This window comes from Microplitis mediator, chromosome 8 (assembly GCF_029852145.1).
Source record: "Microplitis mediator isolate UGA2020A chromosome 8, iyMicMedi2.1, whole genome shotgun sequence".
Taxonomy (NCBI): domain Eukaryota; kingdom Metazoa; phylum Arthropoda; class Insecta; order Hymenoptera; family Braconidae; genus Microplitis; species Microplitis mediator.
The window spans coordinates 11,951,770-11,970,905 of record NC_079976.1 but is presented as its reverse complement, the minus strand read 5'-3'; the positions used below and the strand labels follow the sequence as shown (position 1 = coordinate 11,970,905).

General features: G+C 36.7%; 1 protein-coding gene across 1 annotated transcript; it reads left to right on the top strand.

The window, feature by feature from the left end:
* The first annotated feature begins 9,769 nt into the window (after positions 1 to 9,769).
* Positions 9,770 to 10,441, top strand: LOC130673404 (serine/threonine-protein kinase prpf4B-like). The gene has a single exon (XM_057478390.1). The coding sequence runs from the start codon at positions 9,770 to 9,772 to the stop codon at positions 10,439 to 10,441; it is 672 nt and encodes a 223-aa protein (XP_057334373.1).
* Positions 10,442 to 19,136: the final 8,695 nt, after the last annotated feature.

The window sequence follows — 19,136 nt, the reverse complement described above, 5'->3', positions numbered from 1 at the left end:
ATTATGGGCCATTTTTTGATGCTCATCCAAATCCGTTATTCAATACAACATGAACAAATATGACTCAGAAACCGGTTGTACGTAAGATTGAAAAAATCTGATAACACAGCTAAGAATCCATCTGCTTCGTGTCATAACTGCTGTCGTAAGTATATATAGATCTCACTACTTATCTGTCGAATATTTTGTGTTGTTTTTTATTCTAATTGTATTTAGTTTTGAGGAAAAATTTTTTTATTTGGCTAGGGTAAAATGTTTTCTTTTCTTAACAGCTGCATGTCGATTAAAATTGGATGGAATGTCACGCAAGCTCGATATATTGTTGATGAATTTAAACACAGACAACTCTCGACAAAGTTCGGTTAACTCACCAAGTGTACTACCTGACTTTCCAATTGCAAGTCTACAAAATTTGGTGGCGTTTAATAAACTGCTAACACAGAATGATCGAGCAAAGAAGCAATATGTAAACACGTTTTCTATTCTAATGCCTTTTAACGTCTGTAAAGTTAGCATTGATATCGTTTAGCATTGTCATTGACATCTCTGAAGCTATTCAAGCCACTAACGCCGGATTCATACCAATATTTACAGCTAAACGAGTCCTACAATTATCACTATAAACGTAAGTAGCTCGAATAGTTTTCGAGATGTCGATGACAATGTTAAACGGTCTCAAAGCTAACTTCACAGGCATTGATTGTCACATAGTTTATGGTTGATTTATCTTAATTTCCCTCTTGTAAATTAACCATACTTGTGACATTTTATCGATTGGATGGCAATAAGCATTCTTGACCGATTTAATTGTAAAAACCAGTGCCTGGAAGTTGAGGCCAACAATTAAACGTAAAAAAGAGAACAAAAACAAGTTCGAAAGCAATAATAGAAAAAAAAATTAACGAACGCACGCAAGTTCAGGTGAATGAATGCGCGCTATAGCCTCTAACTCAAATGTCAAATATTAAAGAGGTTGACAGTAAAACACGTGGAATTCAAAAATCCCATAGCGATTTTGGGCAAACCAATTTACTGAATGAGATTTTAAAATACGTGCTACTATTAAAAATTTGCGGAGTTAACGTGGATTAAATATTCTTCGTAGTGAAATTTATTCCAAAAGTGAGTTTATTTTAATATAAAAACGCCGAATCAGAGAAAATTCTGATTTAAATAAAATCCACTCTGAAATCGGTTCGCAGAAAATACAAACTTCCTATTCATGCCGTATGTGGAGTGATTTTCTTTAAGCTTCGAACTCGAATTGACAGAGTGAATACGGATTTATATAAAATCCGTGGCCACTTCGAATTCAATCCCGATTTTTAACAGTGTGACATCAATTAAATCGTAAATAAATAGAAGGCAAAAATGTTTTTTATAAATATTTAGATACTTTTGGTGAAGCACGGTAATCTTGCTGATAGTCTCATTTGTCGTCCTGCTGACGATCATGCTCATAATTTTGCTGACGGTATCGCTCACTATTTTGCTCGTCATTTTGCTGACGCTGTGGTCGACATCTAGATGACGGTTTTGCTCGTCGTCGTGCTGACGGTCTTGCTCGTCATCGTGCTGGTGGTCTTGCTCGTCATCGTGCTGAGGATCTTGGTCGTCATCGGGCTGACGATCTTGCTCAAGGTATTGCTGATGATCTTGCTGACCATCTTGCCCACGGTCTTGCTGGTGATCTTGCTGACGATCTTGCTCATGGTTTTGCTGGTGATCTTGCTTGTGATACTGTTGATGATCTTTAGCTGTTTGTAAAAATTGATTGTCTTTAATAAATAAAAAAATTTTGAAAATATCATTTTTTCGAATGTCTCGTCTTCTTTGTTTTTTATTATTACTTGGTAGTTTCACAAGCTTTAATTGACATCAGTTGACAGTTTTGCTAAGCTGATAGGAAAAAATACGAGAAGAAGTCATTCAAATAATAAAATAATTAAGAATATTAATTTAAATACTATCAATAGTATTACTATTTTTTTCTATTAAATCTAATTTCCGTTAATAAATTATTATTCGCTTGTTTTGCAATTTTTTTTTTTATATTTTTCCCCATTAGTTATCGTTTAAAATTTTGTTCGTTATCTTTTTTTTTTTATATATGACGTTAAAAAGGATCTTAATAGTGTTTATTTACCCGTAGTATTTAATTATTTGTTTTTGAGTTACTAGTTCTAAATTTTTTTCTATTAGATTTTCCGATCGAAGTTTCGTCGAACACTAAAGGTAAGGTCATAAAAGATTGATTTTTCTTTATAGGTATTTCAACTTCATATAATTAGTTCCTTTAACAAAATTAGATATGGTGGCTGACGACTGTCGCAATCTTGTTTATCGACGAATTCAAAGAGAGTTGCAACTCCCTGACGATCATTTTCGGCTCGAAGATAATTGCGTACGCTGTTTGTTATGTACAGCAGCATTGGTTGTCTTGAAGAGATACACGTTCGAGCGTCATCTTCAATCTGCTAAACATCAACTTGCTATCGAAAGACAGAAGCAACCAGTCTTCCCAACTGAACGCCACCTCACTAACTTGAGTAGTCGACACTCGGCATTCTTTAAAGACTTCACAAGCGCTTGCATCAAGTCTGATATTTGTTTTGACAGAGTTGGTCAACCCGCTTTCGTCACTTTCCTTGAAACTTATACACACCGTAAAGTCCCGGATGCAACTACAATGTGCAAAACGTATGTGCCCATCATACATGATGAAACTTTAACGGCTATACGAGAAGAAATTGGAGAATTTCCGATTTTGGTTTCCGTCGACGAAACGTCGGATTCGCAGCGTCGTTGCGTCATCAATATTTTTATTGGTGCATTGCACATAGACCGAGCTTCTACTGGGCGGCTGATTAGGTGCGGTGTAGTTGAAACATGACTGAGGACGTCATCAGCAGCTTGAATGCGTTTTGGCCAGCAGGGTTTGATCCAGGCAGAGTTCTGCTTTACTTGACAGATGCTGCTCCATACATGAAGGCATTTGCAGGACTTTTAACCCAGACCTACCCAAAACTCGTCAACGTGACATGCGTAGCACATGCGTGTCATATCGTTGCAGAGAAGGTGAGAGAGTGTTACGAAGAGATTAATGACGTTGTTGCTAGTGCTAAACAAGTTTTCACTAAATCTAAAGCGTGGACTGATGTCTTTAAAGCTGCTCTTCCAAACGTTCCTCTACCACCAAGGCCAGTGACTACACGTTGGGGCACATGGATCAAAGCTTGCCAATATTACTGCGTGTATGATGAGGATGTGAGAGCAGTTCTTATGGATCTCGACGATAACAGCGAAGCTGTACATGATTTGAAGGAGAGCTTGGAAAGACCTGAAAACCTCGAAGAGTTTGAAGATATCTCTGCCAAATTTTCATGTTTAGTTACAGCTATTAAGCTATTGCAAAAAAGGGGACGTAGTTTAGCTGTAACATGCGGATGTATTGCTGAACTAATGCAAGAATTTGAAGAAAATCTCGACATTTATGAAGTAATTCGGGATAAGGTTATCCAGGTCTTCGAAGACAATGCAGTATTCACACAGATGATCAACGTTAACAACTGCATAATTCACGATAGAAAGGAAAACTTGCCAAACAATTGGACTGAAGACGACGCAATCAGAATGAAATATTCCCCGTTAACTTGCGCAGATGTAGAAAGATCGTTTAGTATCTATAAAGCATACTACAGGGCTAACAGAAAAAGTATGAACTTCAGATCGTTGGGTCAGCATATTGAAATAAATTACAATAAGAATGTAGGAGTCGAAGAAGAAAATATATAAGCTGATTCTGATGAAGAAGAATGAACGTTTTTTTGTTTTCAGCTTTTCCTTAGACCACTAGCAAGACCGTGAGCAAGATAGCAAGATCACCAGCAAGACCTTGAGCAAGATCGTCAGCAAGATTACCAACAAGACCTTGAGCAAGATGGTCAGCGAAATCACCAGCAAGACCTTGACCAAGATCACGAGCAATACCGTGGGAAAGATTGTCAGCCAGATCACCAGTAAGACCTTGACCAAGATTACCAGCAATATCTTGCGCAAGATCACCAGCAAGACCTTGACCAAGATTACCAGCAATATGTTAAGCAAGATCACCAGCAAGACCTTGACCAAGATCACCAGCAAGACTTTGAGGAAGATGTTCAGCAAAATTACCAGCGAGACATTAAACAAGTTCACCAGCAAGACCTTGAACAAGTTTGACTGTTATCTTGAAATTTAGAAGAAAATCAATAATTTTCATCAATATTTTTGGTCAATGATGCTGCGTGTACTACTTTGAATATTGCTGCGGCTGCTGCTGTCGACCTCACAGCTACTTCAACTTCTTTTACCAATCCGCATATAGCTGCAGTTTCTGCTAAGGGCTGGACAATCACTCCAAGTGCGTGTACTACTTTGAATATTGCTGCGGCTGCTGCTGTTGACCTCACAGATACCCCAACTCCTTCGACTACTTTGGATGTTGCTGCGGTTTCTTCTCTTGACCTGACAACTACTCCGAACGCGTCTACAACTCCGGATATTGGTGCAGTCTTTAATTTTGACCGGACAATTACTCCAAGTGCGTGTACTAGTGTGCATATTGCTGCGGCTGCTGCTGCTGACCTCACAGATACCCCAACTCTTTTTACTACTTTGGATGTTGCTGCGGTTCCTGCTCTTGACCTGACAGCTACTCCGAGCGCGTCTACATTTCCGGATATTGGTGTGGTTTCTGCTGTGGGCCTGACAACTACTTCAAGTGCGTTGATTACTCTCAGTGTTGCTGCAGCTGCTGTTGACTATACTGCTACTTCGACAGGTACTACTAGACCTGTTCATGGTATTTTTGCTGTTTCTACAACTTCAACTTCTACTGAAAATCAAGCCATGGTTGGATTGATAGAAGCGAGTAACATCCGTATTGAGTCTCATAAGAAAAAAGATGTCTTACGCTTCATAGATAAACTGAAAGAGATGACTCGACGGCTGTTACTCAGTATTATCGGTGAAGAGAAGTTGAAACGTCTGACACTCACAGAGATTCTTCTAAATGAAGACTTATCAGGGATTCTTCGTGCTATTGAGAGTAAATTTTAATTTATTTCAGAAAACTATAGATTTGGTATTGACATAGGTATACGAAAGATAATTTAATAATATGATTCCTCATTTCGTTTCAGAATTTACACTGCAGAACTCACGCTCAGAATGTCAATTAACGAGAAAGGAATTTCATAGATGTTTGACTTTGTTTTTGTACAATTTGAAGCATCCAAAAAAATCTTAGATAACTGTTTTGCGAATAAAAACTAGTTAACCATACAATAATAATAAAAAAAAAAAATTTGCAATATTCAATTCTCAAATTGTTCTTGTGAAGTTAGCTTTCTTGATCTGTATGCTTTCGATAGACCATTAATAAAAAAAACCGTGTAGTGTCGTGGGACACCAGATAGGAACGAAGTTCCTTATTATAAAAATATTAATTTCAAGTTCTAATCGAGGTATAACGTAAATAATTATTCGGGTATACATTTTTTAATCCAAAATCACATAAACAATTAAGGTAAAAAATATAAAAAAAATATATTTGAATAGTTTAATAATCGGGTATACATTTTTTAATCCAAAATCACATAAACAATTAAGGTAAAAAATATAAAAAAAATATATTTGAATAGTTTAATAATCGGGTAACAAAAAAGTCTAGAAGCATATTTGTCATAACATTATTTGTTTATGAAATATAGGCATTGTAAGAAATAGAAAATATGCTAATTCTTATAAACAAATGCGTGTAGCTAGGGAACTATTACAGATAAACGTTATGTTAAAAATTTATAAGAAAACTTTAGTCATACTGTGTAAAAACGACTTGTAGGTCAAAAACTGTATCTGCAATAGTTGCAAAGTTACAGCAATTTGTTTGTTGACAAATTGAGTTAGTGCTTGGACTTTGTCGCGATCCAAAATCAGAACGGTTCTTAATAAATTGAAAAAATCTTTTTTTCCTATTATGTTGCAAGTTGCTGTTTTTGTAGTTTTTTATGTTCTAGAAAAAAATTAAAAAAGTTTGGAAAATCCAAAAGCGCACGTCTCAACGCTTATTTTATGACAAAAATAATCATTAATCAGTTACTCAATATTTAAGTGTATAAATACTCCGTAAAAGTATGAAATAAAATAAAATTCAAGAAAAAATTTGTTTCAAATTCTCCCGCGAATAGTATTTATTTTTCCGCTACTTAAGCGCCCCTCCACGTTCCAGCGAACAAACTAAAAAAATTATAACATTCTCTATACCAGGTATACCAGGTATTTTTAACTTCCCGCTAAGAAAATTGTAAATTTTCAAAAATTCGGGAAGTTATTGGATTCGGTCCGATTTACGAAAATCGAATTTTTATCAGATGTTGACGTTTTGAGGTCCTAGGAAGCTATTCTGACTAATTTCCAGATGATGTCCGAGTGTATGGATGGATGTATGTACGTACGTATGTAAATACCTTTATCTTTTGAACAGATGAACCGATTTTGAACTTTGAGGTGTCATTCGACGCGGCTTGTCAATATCTTGAAGCTGTGATATTGAGCTTGATCAGTAGGGCTCGTTTAGAGATATTCCAAAAATAAAATTTTTTCAAAAATGTTTTTTTTGGATAACTTTTAATGTGCTCAATGGATTGATTCCGAAATCGACTGGGCTCTAGAACTTTGTAAGCCGCGTCAAATGCCACCTCTACCATCGAAATCGGTTCATTCGTTTAAGAGAAACTGCTGTCGAAAGAATTAAAAAAAATTTTTTTTTTATTTTTTTGAAATATCTCAAAAACGACTCGATAAATCGAATTTAAAATGTGATCAGCCCTAGAACTTGATAAAACGCGTCGATTGCCACCTCAACCGTCTCAATCGGTTTATCCGTTTGAGAGATATCGTTGGAGAACAAATGGTAAAAAACAATTTTTTTCGAAAACAATGGCACACAAAAGTATTTTCGAGTTCGAAGAGCTCGAAAATGTATCCACAACAATGTTTTGAGCTCAAGGAGCTTGAAAACAGCGGGAAGTTTTGGGGCTGGCCCGCGGGGTCAACCGATAGACAGATTTTTTTTTATGTCCCTGCGTGTAACAAATTTTATTGAAAAAAAAGTTCTTCAGTTTGTTTGTGAATTAATATTGTGATTTTTTTTTATTTTTAATGACTAAAATATTTAGAATTTGTTTAAAATGAAATAAGATAAAACTGAGATGATCGGAAGCGCCCACGTGTGGCCAAAGATTGAACTATTTATATATATTTGGCGACGATACTTTAGGATTAGATTGCAATAATCACTGCCTAAGTCGCCAACTACCAAAGAGTGAAACGTTGTGAGAGAGGATGAGAAGAAGGGAGATAGAAAAAAGTATTTGTGGGGAGAGAGGCGTTTCGTCTGAGTATACAATAGCTGAGACTCCTCAGTTAGGTGTGTCTATCGTATACCCCACCTAAGACGCCGAGTTGGAAGTAACATGTTGGAAATGTTATATATTGAAATAGGTGTAGGGACGAGATACTGCGAGAGGCGCGAGTTGTAGATGCCATCTCGCGGAGTGAAGCCAAACCACCATATACATATATATATATCGATATACAAGAAATACTGTTCACTGTCAATGAATTTATTCATTTTTCAATTAAACTACATTGAATTAGACCGTAATTTTAGATAGGCTATTACTCAGAATGATACTGAAGCAAATGAAAAAAAAAAAAAATTGACTCCAAAAGTGAAGTTTTTTGGGCGTTATCGTGACCACACATATCATCTGCACATACAGACAACCCGACGTCCACCGAAATATTTTTCAAAACTGTTTTTTTTTTATACTATCTAGAAAAAATAGTGTTTTTTAAAGTGTCTACTATCATAAAAACGTGTTATTGTTGATATTTGTCAACACATTTAATACTCAAAGTGCAAAAAAAATTCGGTTAGAAGCAATTTAAGCCGAGATAATTGCTTGACCTTGAGAGAGTGAGAATAAAGCACTATTCAAACGCTTCGCGTTAAGACGTGCAATGAAGAAAAAAAAATTGTTTATAACAAATTATTAAATAAATAATTGAATTAATTTTTGACATGAAACTAATTGAATTAATTTTTGAATGAATAACATTTTTTTTTGCCATTATATTTAGAAATGCAAATTATGATTTAAATAATAAAACGATTCCTTAATTATTTATTGAAATAATCGAAATATGAAGAAAACTATTATAGGCAATAAAATATTGTTTTTGAGAAAAAATTTTTTTTTAATCATTATCATCTTACGCCAAAAATATAATGAAAAAAAATTTTTCAAAAATATTTGATAAATCCATTTGTTTATAAAAAATTTATATGCATGGAAAAATTTTAAAATTAATCATATAATGCCTAACAAGAATATGAAATCAGTAATAGCTTAAAATTAAAAGAAAAATTATTTAACATACATTATTTAGAATTTTATTTTTTTTTACTTCGAAAATCAATAATTAATGGAATAAAAGTATTTTATGAACTTTCATGACGTCATCTTGATGAGTATGTTTATAACAAGGGCTCCAAGAACCAAAAAATTTATAGATTAATTATTCAAACTTTTATACCGCCTGTTATGACAACACAAACCCGTAAAAAAATTTTAATTAACAATAGAATAACTTTTTGAAAAATAGTGGTACAACTTTTATTACCACGGAATCATATTCTTTGTAGTGTCTAGATGACGCCAGAATTTTTTTAAATTTTTTAATTAATATTTAATTACATGAAAAAATTATTGAACGACTACACTCACTAGAGTGGTGGCGCGCGCATGCCGAAACTGCTGCGCAAAAGCCGATTTTTAACGTTAAATTGAAATTATAAATACTGGAGCTACAATTTGGGGAGTCGAGAACTTTGTTACTAAAATTTTCTGCTCTTTCAGAAACTTTGTTAATATTTGAGCTATCCCTGATTTAAAAAAATGATTAAAAATGATTTCACACGTTAAATGTCCATAAGAGACAGGATTAGAAATGATTTGAAGAATCAAGAAGTATGTAAAATGATTAAAAAACAAATCATTTTAAATACTTTTTAATCTTTTTTTTTAATCAGGGATTACTTATACATTTTGAGATTTTTCCAAAAAGCCGGGCGGCTAATTTTTTTAACGGTTTTTTGTTAATAACAATTTCAATTTTCTTTTCCAGAAAAAATCTGAAAAACATTTTTTTTTCTAGATGCCATTCCGGATCGTTTAAGCCATCAACCATACTTTTAGGAGACCTCTAACTATTTTTCGCAAGTTTTTTCATCGTCTCGACGAGACTAACAGTCATCCCTTAGACTATACATAAGACACTGTATAGCCATCATACATAGACTATACATAAAAATCTTACGTTTTTTTTTTCTCGCGTTACGGACGTTTTTTGCCGGCTAGGGTACCCCTCCGCAACGCGCCATAAGTAACTTCGTTCCAAAATTTATTATTATTATTATTATTTTTAAATAGTATTAAGAACAATAATAAAACAAAATAATATAAATTTTTTTAGACCAGAAATTTATATTATTTCATGAAAAACCCTATTTTCCTCCAACGTCCTTCTTACGATAATTAATAAATTTAATATTTAATATTAATAAATTAATACTATTTGACTCACTGGTCATTAACTGACTATCTTGCTGTTCATTTCACTGAACGTCATGCAGGTTATCTTGCTTAGCGTATTGCTAATCATGAAAATCACCAGCAAGACCGGCAGTAATACCATCAGCACGATTTCCACCAAGATGAACAGCAAGATCTGCAGCGAAACCGTCAGCAAAGGTTTCAGCAAGACCGTCAGCATGATCTCCAACGAGACCAGCAACAATATCATCAGCCTGATCTCCAGCAAGACGATCAGCGAGATCTCCAGCGAGACCGTCAGCACGATCGCCAGAAAAACCGTCAGCATAATCTCTAGTGAGACTTCCAGCAAGACCAGCCAAAGCATCGTCAAGACCATCAGCACGATCTCCAGCAAGACGACCAGCGAGATCTCCAGCAAGACCGTCAGTGCAATAGCCAGCAAAACATCAGCGAGACCAGTAGCAATACCATCAGCACGATTTCCAGCAAGAAGACCAGCGAGACCGTCAGCAAGACTTCTAGCAAGATCGTCACGAAAACTTCCAGTAAGACCTCCTGCAAACTATCATCAAAACCATCAGTGGTATCTCCAGAAAGACGACCAGCGAGATCTCCAGCAAGACCATGAGCAAGATGGTCAGCAAGACCATGAGCAAGATAGACAGCAAGATCACCAGCAAGAACGTCAGCAAGATGTCGAGCAAGATCGTCAGCACGATGACGAGCAAGATCGTCAGCACGATGACGAGCAAGATCGCCATCAAGATGACGAGTAAGACCGTCATCTAGATGTCGATCACAGCATCAGCAGAATGACGAGAAAAATAGTGAGCAATACCGTCAGCAAAATTATGAGCATGATCGTCAGCAGAACGACAAATGAGACCATCAGCAAGATTACCGTGCTACACCAATAGTATCTGAAATTTTATAAAAAAACATTTTTGCCTTCTATTTATTTACGATTTAATTGATGTCACACTGTTAAAAATCGGGATTGAATTCGAAGTGATCACGGATTTTATATAAATCCTTATTCACACTGTCACTCGGAGTTCGGAGTTTAAAGAAAATCACTCCACATACGGCGTGAATAGGAAGTTTGTATTTTCTGCGGACTGATTTCGGAGTGGATTTTATTTAAATCAGAATTCTCTCTGATTTGGCGTTTTAATATTAAAATAAACTCACTTTTAGAGTAAATTTTACTACGAAGAGGATTTAATCCACGTTAACTCCCTAAATTTTTAAGAGTTGCACGTATTTTAAAATCTCATTCGAAAAATTGGTTTGCTTGAAATCGCAATGGCTTACTTGAATTCCACGCGTTTTGCTGTCAACCTCTTTAATATTTGAGATAGAGACTATAGCGATCATTAACACACGGAGAAAAAAATATTGTTCTCAGAAGTATACTGTATAGTTACAGTAACAATACGCTATAGTTATCTACTAGATTGTTACTGCAACGATTTACTGTATCGTTCTGACAACAATACGGTGGATAGCTCTGAGACCTATACGGTATCGTTCTGAGCCCTATCTGACGTCAGGCGCGTTGCAAATTATATGAGATATTTAAAAACCTTTATCATTCATAAATAAATGATAAGCAAATAACTTTGATTAAATAAAATAATTCATAAAACTGATTTATTAGTTAGTTATAGTCTAAATAAATTTTAAATATAAATATAAATATATCTTTTAATTTTCCCAATTTATTTATTAGTAATTTAATTTTAAATTTAATATTAATTCAGATCTCATTTGTTTATTGATTATTTTTCTTCTATTTACGTATCACATTTAAATTATAAAACATCGACTATATATAATATTTAGATTTTTGGTTATGAATGTATATTTGATTACAAAAAGCATAAAAAAACACTTATCAATAAATGTATCAACATAGTTATGGAGATTCTACTCTGTTAATTTATTAATTACCCGTGGGTCCATATTTCAACATCACAATTATTTTTTACACTATTTTTTTTATTAAACGTCTGCTAGCAACAATTATACAATATTCAAAAGTTGGCGCGAAAATGGATGTTTAGTTAGGTTAGACGGTGCCGTGTGAGGTGACGACTACGGAAAGTCGTATAGGGCTCACAGCTATCTAATAGATAGTTACTGGAACGATACGGTATTGTTACCATAAGCATACGTATTGTTGTGGTAACGATCTACGAGTTACTATACTTTAGATCGTTCGAGGAGCAATATTTTTTTCTCCGTGCAGCTTTATTGTTGAATTACTTCAATAACTATATTTTTCAGACTGATCTGATCTCGCTAAGACGAAATCCCAATGAAAAAAAAAATATTCGAGAGGTATTAGGACATATTTTATCAGATGATTTGGCCTGCAAGCTACCCTGGAGTGGTTAAAAGAAAACGATCAAGGTCGAAAATATGTCTCGTCACAATTTTGCGAGGTAAGCATATGATTTTTAACTGTGACAATTTCCCAAATTGAATCGCTACTAATTTAAAAACATATCATGTTAAAAATTCCGCACACAAGTTAAAAAAATAATGTTTAAAGTATAGTTCAAATAAACATTTTTACTTGCTTTTAAAATTTTCAAAAAGAATTCATTGAATATAAAATTTATCTATTTGAATATATTTATTTATCTATTCTAGATACAATTATCGGTTCTAATCCACAATGTGCATTGAATGACTGAAAGAAGTAATCATGTTCTGGCTTCAACACGCTAATGATTGTGTCAAGTTGGATGCCTCAAAACATAATAACGACGCTCAATAATTTTTGTATTTTTTTCCAAAAGTTAATTTTAATTTTTTTTTACTTTTCTCAATAAAATTATAGTATGAAATAATATAATTGAAAAACCTCAGTTAATAAAAATAAATAAATAAACATTATTATTTAATATAAATTGTCTACATTTTTGGAGCATATAGGGTAGTTGTATCGGTTATGGACATTTTAATTTCAAAACTAATTTCATCATTGTTCGTTTAAATCTATTAACAATGTCATGTGTATTAATCGATTACTTTTGTAAGCTGAAATGTGATGTATTATTATATTACATTATTTTAATATATAATGAAAGTTCTTACAAACTTGGTTAAGACTTCATATTGCTATTTGGGTATATATATATATATATTTTCACGGGATATTCCCGACTGGGAATTCAACTAGCGGGAAGTCTCCGTTCAATTGAACTCTGGCTTACCTGTAGCTAGTCGTTGGACGCCAGGTAATTTTTCGAGAGAATGACCAAACTCGCGACGCGGAATTTTGCTCTTATCGCGGTTCAGGGAAAACGAGATACTCGGGCGTCGGGAACGGGGCTGGATAGGGTAAATAAAAAAAAAAAAAAAAAACAGGAAGTTGGCAGACAATCCAACAATTAATAATAATAACCGAAGGTATCAATAACTCTGTCAAATTTATTTTACACACAAAAGGAAACAACAATATTTCCGCATCTGTCGGCCTTTCAATTACAGTAAATTCGTCGGGGTATCACACTCGAATATCATACAGCACACTTTACTACGCAGCACGCTGGTCGCTCAACACTCGTGTTCTCTTACAGCAATAACATCACCCTCAGAATCGCGACATTAGCTTTCGTTGCACCGCGAAACAAAAAAAACAACGTACGTACCGATCTAGTTGGAGTATTAACCAAAAGTCATACACATAAATCTACGACTCGCGTAAGTGACCGGTGGGTACAAACTCAAGGAAAACTTAGTCTAGTTATTTTAATAAACCATTTAATAATAATAATACTAATTAAGCCTCGCGTAATTTATCGTTACTCACGGCCTAAAAAAAAAACAAGAAAATGCAATACAATAGTTACTTGCACAACAAAGACAAACAACAATCCATCTGCACTGGCCAATAAACTGAAAAAAAAACGTAAATAATTCTTTCGTTGAATTATCTCACCCGATTAAATTTACTCCACAGATTGGCGAGATTGATGTGTACTTGCTAAATAAAAAAACGTAAACAATTATCCCATTAAATTATTTAATACTAATAAATTTAAATTTAAGAATCGCGGCATCTATCGGTGCTTGCCGTTAAAAGAAAAAAAACAAACACTTAAATAATTAAGCCATTGACTTATTTAATACCAATAAGTTTAACTTTAAGAGTCACGGCATTTATCGGCGCTTGCCCTTAAAAGAAAAAAAAACAATCAAACACTTAAATAATTATGCCATTGACTTATTTAATACTGATGAATTCACTTCAAATAATCGCGGAATTTCGCTGAATCACTGTCACGACTCAGTAACACTCGATGACTCTGGCTAACACATTTTAGTACAACGAAACATAAACAGAAAAGAAACCAAAACTACTGGATTTTAGTACTAACCCCGGAGAACAAAAAAAAATTTATACACGAAAAACAATATACTCGGTATTAGAATGCGGCCGATGAGCGCGACACAAACTTCCACTCACTTTCTGCTGCTCGCCGACGTGGAGATGTTGGTGTTGTCCAGCTCTCGACGATCCTCTAGTCGAATGCTCCCACCGAATACCAATCCGCGGCAATCAGTTGTTTTTATGTTTTTTTTTTCTTGTTGTTATCCCAGGCTAGATGCAAGGCTCATGCGGTTCCGGGTTTATTTAGTATTGTAATTGAAACCTCAATTGTTTTCGTGGCACTTAGATAATTACTACTCCCACAACAGAACAATTTATTGCCTACGCGGCACTATAATAATTAATTATTATTAATGAGAAATCACTCAGGAAGCTGGATGATGCAATCCGCGGCAAAATCACCAGAAACAAAAAAAATACACACGTGCTTTCGGCAACAGGCGTCCAGCAAAGATGGCCGCGCAACGTCAGTCATCGTGGATCTCACTCTCGGCTCCCCACTCCGTTGCCCAGTTAGGCCGCTCTCCCAGAGATGGCGCCAGCTGTCCAATATCTTGTTCCTTACTGAACCTTCGAGTCGATGGCTCGGATTTATGGCACGTGTGCCCTCGCGTTTGAAACTCAAAATGTGAAGCGGCTTGAAGGCTAGGCTGTCTTCGCTGTCTTGCTGCTGGTTCATAACTTGCGAGTTTTATCCGGTTAGTCACGGGTGGCTCACTCGTTGATCGCGGTCCTGTTCCGGTGGGGTGAGTGGTCGTTTTCCGGCTACTTTATAATTAATTCTTAACTACTAAACTTAAACTAGCAATAAATAATCTCTACCTACCAGAGCCTTCGAGGATCGTTGTTGGAAGCCTGTTACGTCGCGTGAAATTACCTTGAGCTCCCCGTCACTCCCGTGTGCCTCGCAGGTGAATATGCACTATTATTATAAAGCTAATCAAAGGTAAATAACAAAATAATATAAAAGTAGATAATAGAAGAAGTCGCCGCGTCGGATCCGCTGAGGACCGGACAATTTCAATTGTCACAACATATATACATATATATATGTAGCGTTGCTACTAGGTAACGCGATCGATAAAATTCGACAGTTTCCGTCGAACATCGATTATTTCATTTTATCCATCTCTACCACATTGGTGGGGACAATTAGTAATAGACCGTGGGATTGTACACACGCATCCAGGCTTCTTACTTTATTGTATACTTACAATCACTGCGTTATTTTCCGTTTATTTAAATAAAACATTTGTTTAAATTAATTAGTTGGTTTTAATAATTTATATTATCACCTCAACCACTAAATTGGTGACCCCGACGTGATCTCTTTTTAAGGGAAGCGTCGAACACGTGTATTACACAGTATAAAAATTTCGCGAGTTCTCGTGTCTTTTTCCCGCGAATATTTTGTCGCGTTGCCGATTAACCGGCGAGACCGTGATTTTTCATTCACAGTAATTTTTGTGTGAATTTATTTATTAATTAGTGCAGTGAATTTTTTATGATTGTGCAGTTTTTCATATTTTATCACCGCTGGTGCATTGCGGGGCATCTTATGGACGTTATGCCGCATCAGTGTTGATTCGAGGGACCTTTAGTGCGAATCGAATAGTGATAAAAGTTTTTGCGCGCTGAAAATAAAATTGCCTATTTTTGTGCAGTGTCGCATTAAATTTTTCGGTAGCTACGTCATCGGAAATAGTTTCGAGGATTAAGCCAGAGAGTCAGCCGAACATTCCTGAGTGACGAGTCATCGCTGGATACGTAGTAAAATTAAAATAATATAATTTTACGTGCAGGTGACATTATTATTTGAAATATTATTTTTATATTTTATATTTCAAAATGTACGCATCCGCCGCAGACGAAATCGCTGCTTTGCGTAAGCAACTTGCACTGTTGACTGCCGAGTATAGTGAAATGCTTGCTCAGGAGCAACTCCCAAATACACGATCCAGAGCATACCAACACCGTCGTCCTCGGAGAGTTAAAAAATTCGACTATTGCTGGTATCATTTCAAGCACGGTAAAAATGCCCGATCGTGCATTCCCGGCTGCAAATGGCAGGGAAACTTAAACGAGAATCAGTAGAGGCGGCTAATGATTCTCAATCGATTTCTCGCCGCCTGTTTATCCGAGACCGAACTACAGGAACGGAATATCTTGTCGATTCCGGCTCCGATTTGTCCGTCTTTCCGCGTGGCTGGCTGAAATCAATCAGTACACCAATAGGTTATCAACTGTATGCCGCAAACGGCTCGATAATTCAAACCTATGGTCTAAAATCTATTATTAATTGAACCTTGGACTTCGCCGTGACTTCTCATGGAATTTTATCATTGCTGACGTCACTAAACCGATTATAGGTGCAGACTTCCTAAGTCATTACGACTTACTAGTCGACCTAAAGCGAAAATGCCTTCGTGATGGCGTCACTGGTTTATTGACACCCGGAAATTCTCACACGACATCGGCAGAAACAAATATTAAAGCAGTCGATGGCAATTCTGCATATATGGAATTATTAAGAGAATTTTCCGATATTACACGACCTGACGCTACTCAGCGTCAAACTAAAAAACATTCAACCGTTCATCATATACGAACGTCACCTGGCCCGCCAGTTTCGTGCAAAGCAAGACGTCTGGCTCCAGATAAGTTGAAAATCGCACAAGCAGAGTTCCGTAAAATGATCGAGGAAGGTATTTGCAGACCATCCAACAGCGCCTGGGCTTCACCACTTCACTTAGCGCAGAAGAAGTCCGGAGAATGGAGGCCTTGCGGTGATTACCGTCCACTCAACGATCGAACCTTAATCGATAAATACTCGTTACGTTATCTTGACGACTTTGCCGCACTTTTGCACGGTAAAAGTATATTTTCAGTCGTCGATTTTGCAAAGGCATTTTTGCAAATACCCGTCGCCCCGGAGGACGTGCCGAAAACGGCGATCATCACACCGTTCGGGTTATTCGAGTTCAAATTTATGACGTTTGGGCTTAAAAACGCAGCTCAAACGTTTCAACGATTCATTGACGAGGTCACTCGTGACCTTGAATTCGTCTTTCCTTATGTTGACGATATTTTAATCGCATCCAACGACGAAAAGCAGCACATGGAGCACCTAAAAACATTATTCGAGCGTCTCCGTGAATACGGACTGGTAATTAACGTACCAAAATGCCAGTTTGGTCTACCGGAAGTAAAATTTCTCGGCCATCTCATCACCAAAGATGGAACCAAGCCGTTACCGGAGAAAGTAGAGGCTATTGCCAATTTTGAGCCTCCTACCACCGTAAAAGCTCTTCGTCGATTTCTCGGCACAGTGAATTTCTACAGAAAGTTCATCAAGAACGCTGTAGAAATTCTAGCACCACTTAATAAAATTTTGGAAGGACCCAAAGTCAAAGGCTCTCATCCAGTCAACTGGACAACTGAACTTCAAGAGTCTTTTAAGTCAGCTAAACGAGCTCTCGCGGATGCTACATTGTTGGTTCACCCTAAAATCGATGCTGACTGGGCAATATTCACCGATGCATCCGAAATCGGTATTGGAGCCGTTCTACAGCAAAAAGTGGATAACAACTGGCAACCACTGGCATTTTTCAGTCGAAAAGTGTCTCCGTCGATTCAAAAATTGTCGACATACGACCGCGAGTTGAACGCCATCTACGAGGCTGTAAAATACTTTCGGCATATTTTCGAAGGCCGGCATGTTACAATCTACACCGATCACAAGCCGCTTCAGCACGCTTACAAACAGCGCACCGAAAGAGCATCGCCTTGGCAATTTCGTCGGCTCGATTTTATCGGTCAATTTACTACCGATATTCGACATGTGTCGGGTACCGACAATATTGTCGCTGACACATTGTCACGCGTCGAAGCAGTATCTATTGCTATAACATCGCAAGAACTTGCCGACGCTCAACAAACCGACAATGAACTTCAGCAGTTGTTACGTCAAACAACTGCTTTAAATTTAAAAACGATACAACTCGATAATGGACCTGCACTGTATTGTGACACTGCGTCAGGTATAGTGCGTCCATATGTTCCAGAGCCGCTGAGAAAGAAGGTGTTTAATTCACTGCACTCGCTAGCTCACCCTGGAATCAAAGGATCATTAAAAATGATCTCCAAACGATACGTCTGGCCATCGATTAACAAAGATTGCCGAGAATGGGCGAAATCCTGCATCGATTGCCAGAAAAATAAAATTCAGAGACACGTGTCATCGCCGATCGCCAGTTTTGAACCTCCAACTGAACGATTCGAGCACATACACATCGATCTAGTGTCTTTAAAAACATCAAGAGGCTTTAATCAGTGCTTAATGATCATCGACCGATTCACGAGATTTCCTGAGGCTGTCCCGTTATCCAATGGAACCGCAGAGGCGATAGCACATGCACTATCGCTGCACTGGATTTCACGCCACGGAGTACCGAAACGCATAACTTCGGACCAAGGTCCACAATTCGAATCGTCTTTATTCCAATCGTTGATGAAAATGTACGGAATAAAACACCTACATACTACGCCGTATCATCCGCAAGCTAACGGTCTAGTCGAACGTTTACATCGTCAATTAAAGTCAGCACTCTTGTGTCATCAAGAGTCATGGTATGACGCATTACCAGCCGTTTTGCTCGGCTTACGCGCTGCTTGGAAAGACGACATACAGACGACACCGGCTGAATTAGTATACGGTGAGCCAATTCGTTTACCTGGCGAGTTACTCACTCCCAGTAACAAAACTACACCTCACGATATCATTAACACATTAAAACGTCATTTTAATTCATTGGCACCGGCCGAAATGTCGCGTCACGGCAAGTATTCTGTTTTCTGTTTCAGGAACCTTAGTACTTGCAGCCACGTACTGGTACGGAATGACCAGATTGGACCATCTTTCTCGCCGCCGTACGAGGGTCCATATCGTGTAATAACCCGACACGATAAATACTTCATCGTTGATTTTCGTGGACGACAAATCGCCATTTCTGTGGACAGATTAAAGCCGGTCTACGAGGCAAATTCAGTCGACACGACGACGATGA

Bases quoted from the DNA above. Each gene is read 5' to 3' on its own strand.
- LOC130673404 (XM_057478390.1), top strand. From the start codon at position 9,770: ATGAAAATCACCAGCAAGACCGGCAGTAATACCATCAGCACGATTTCC.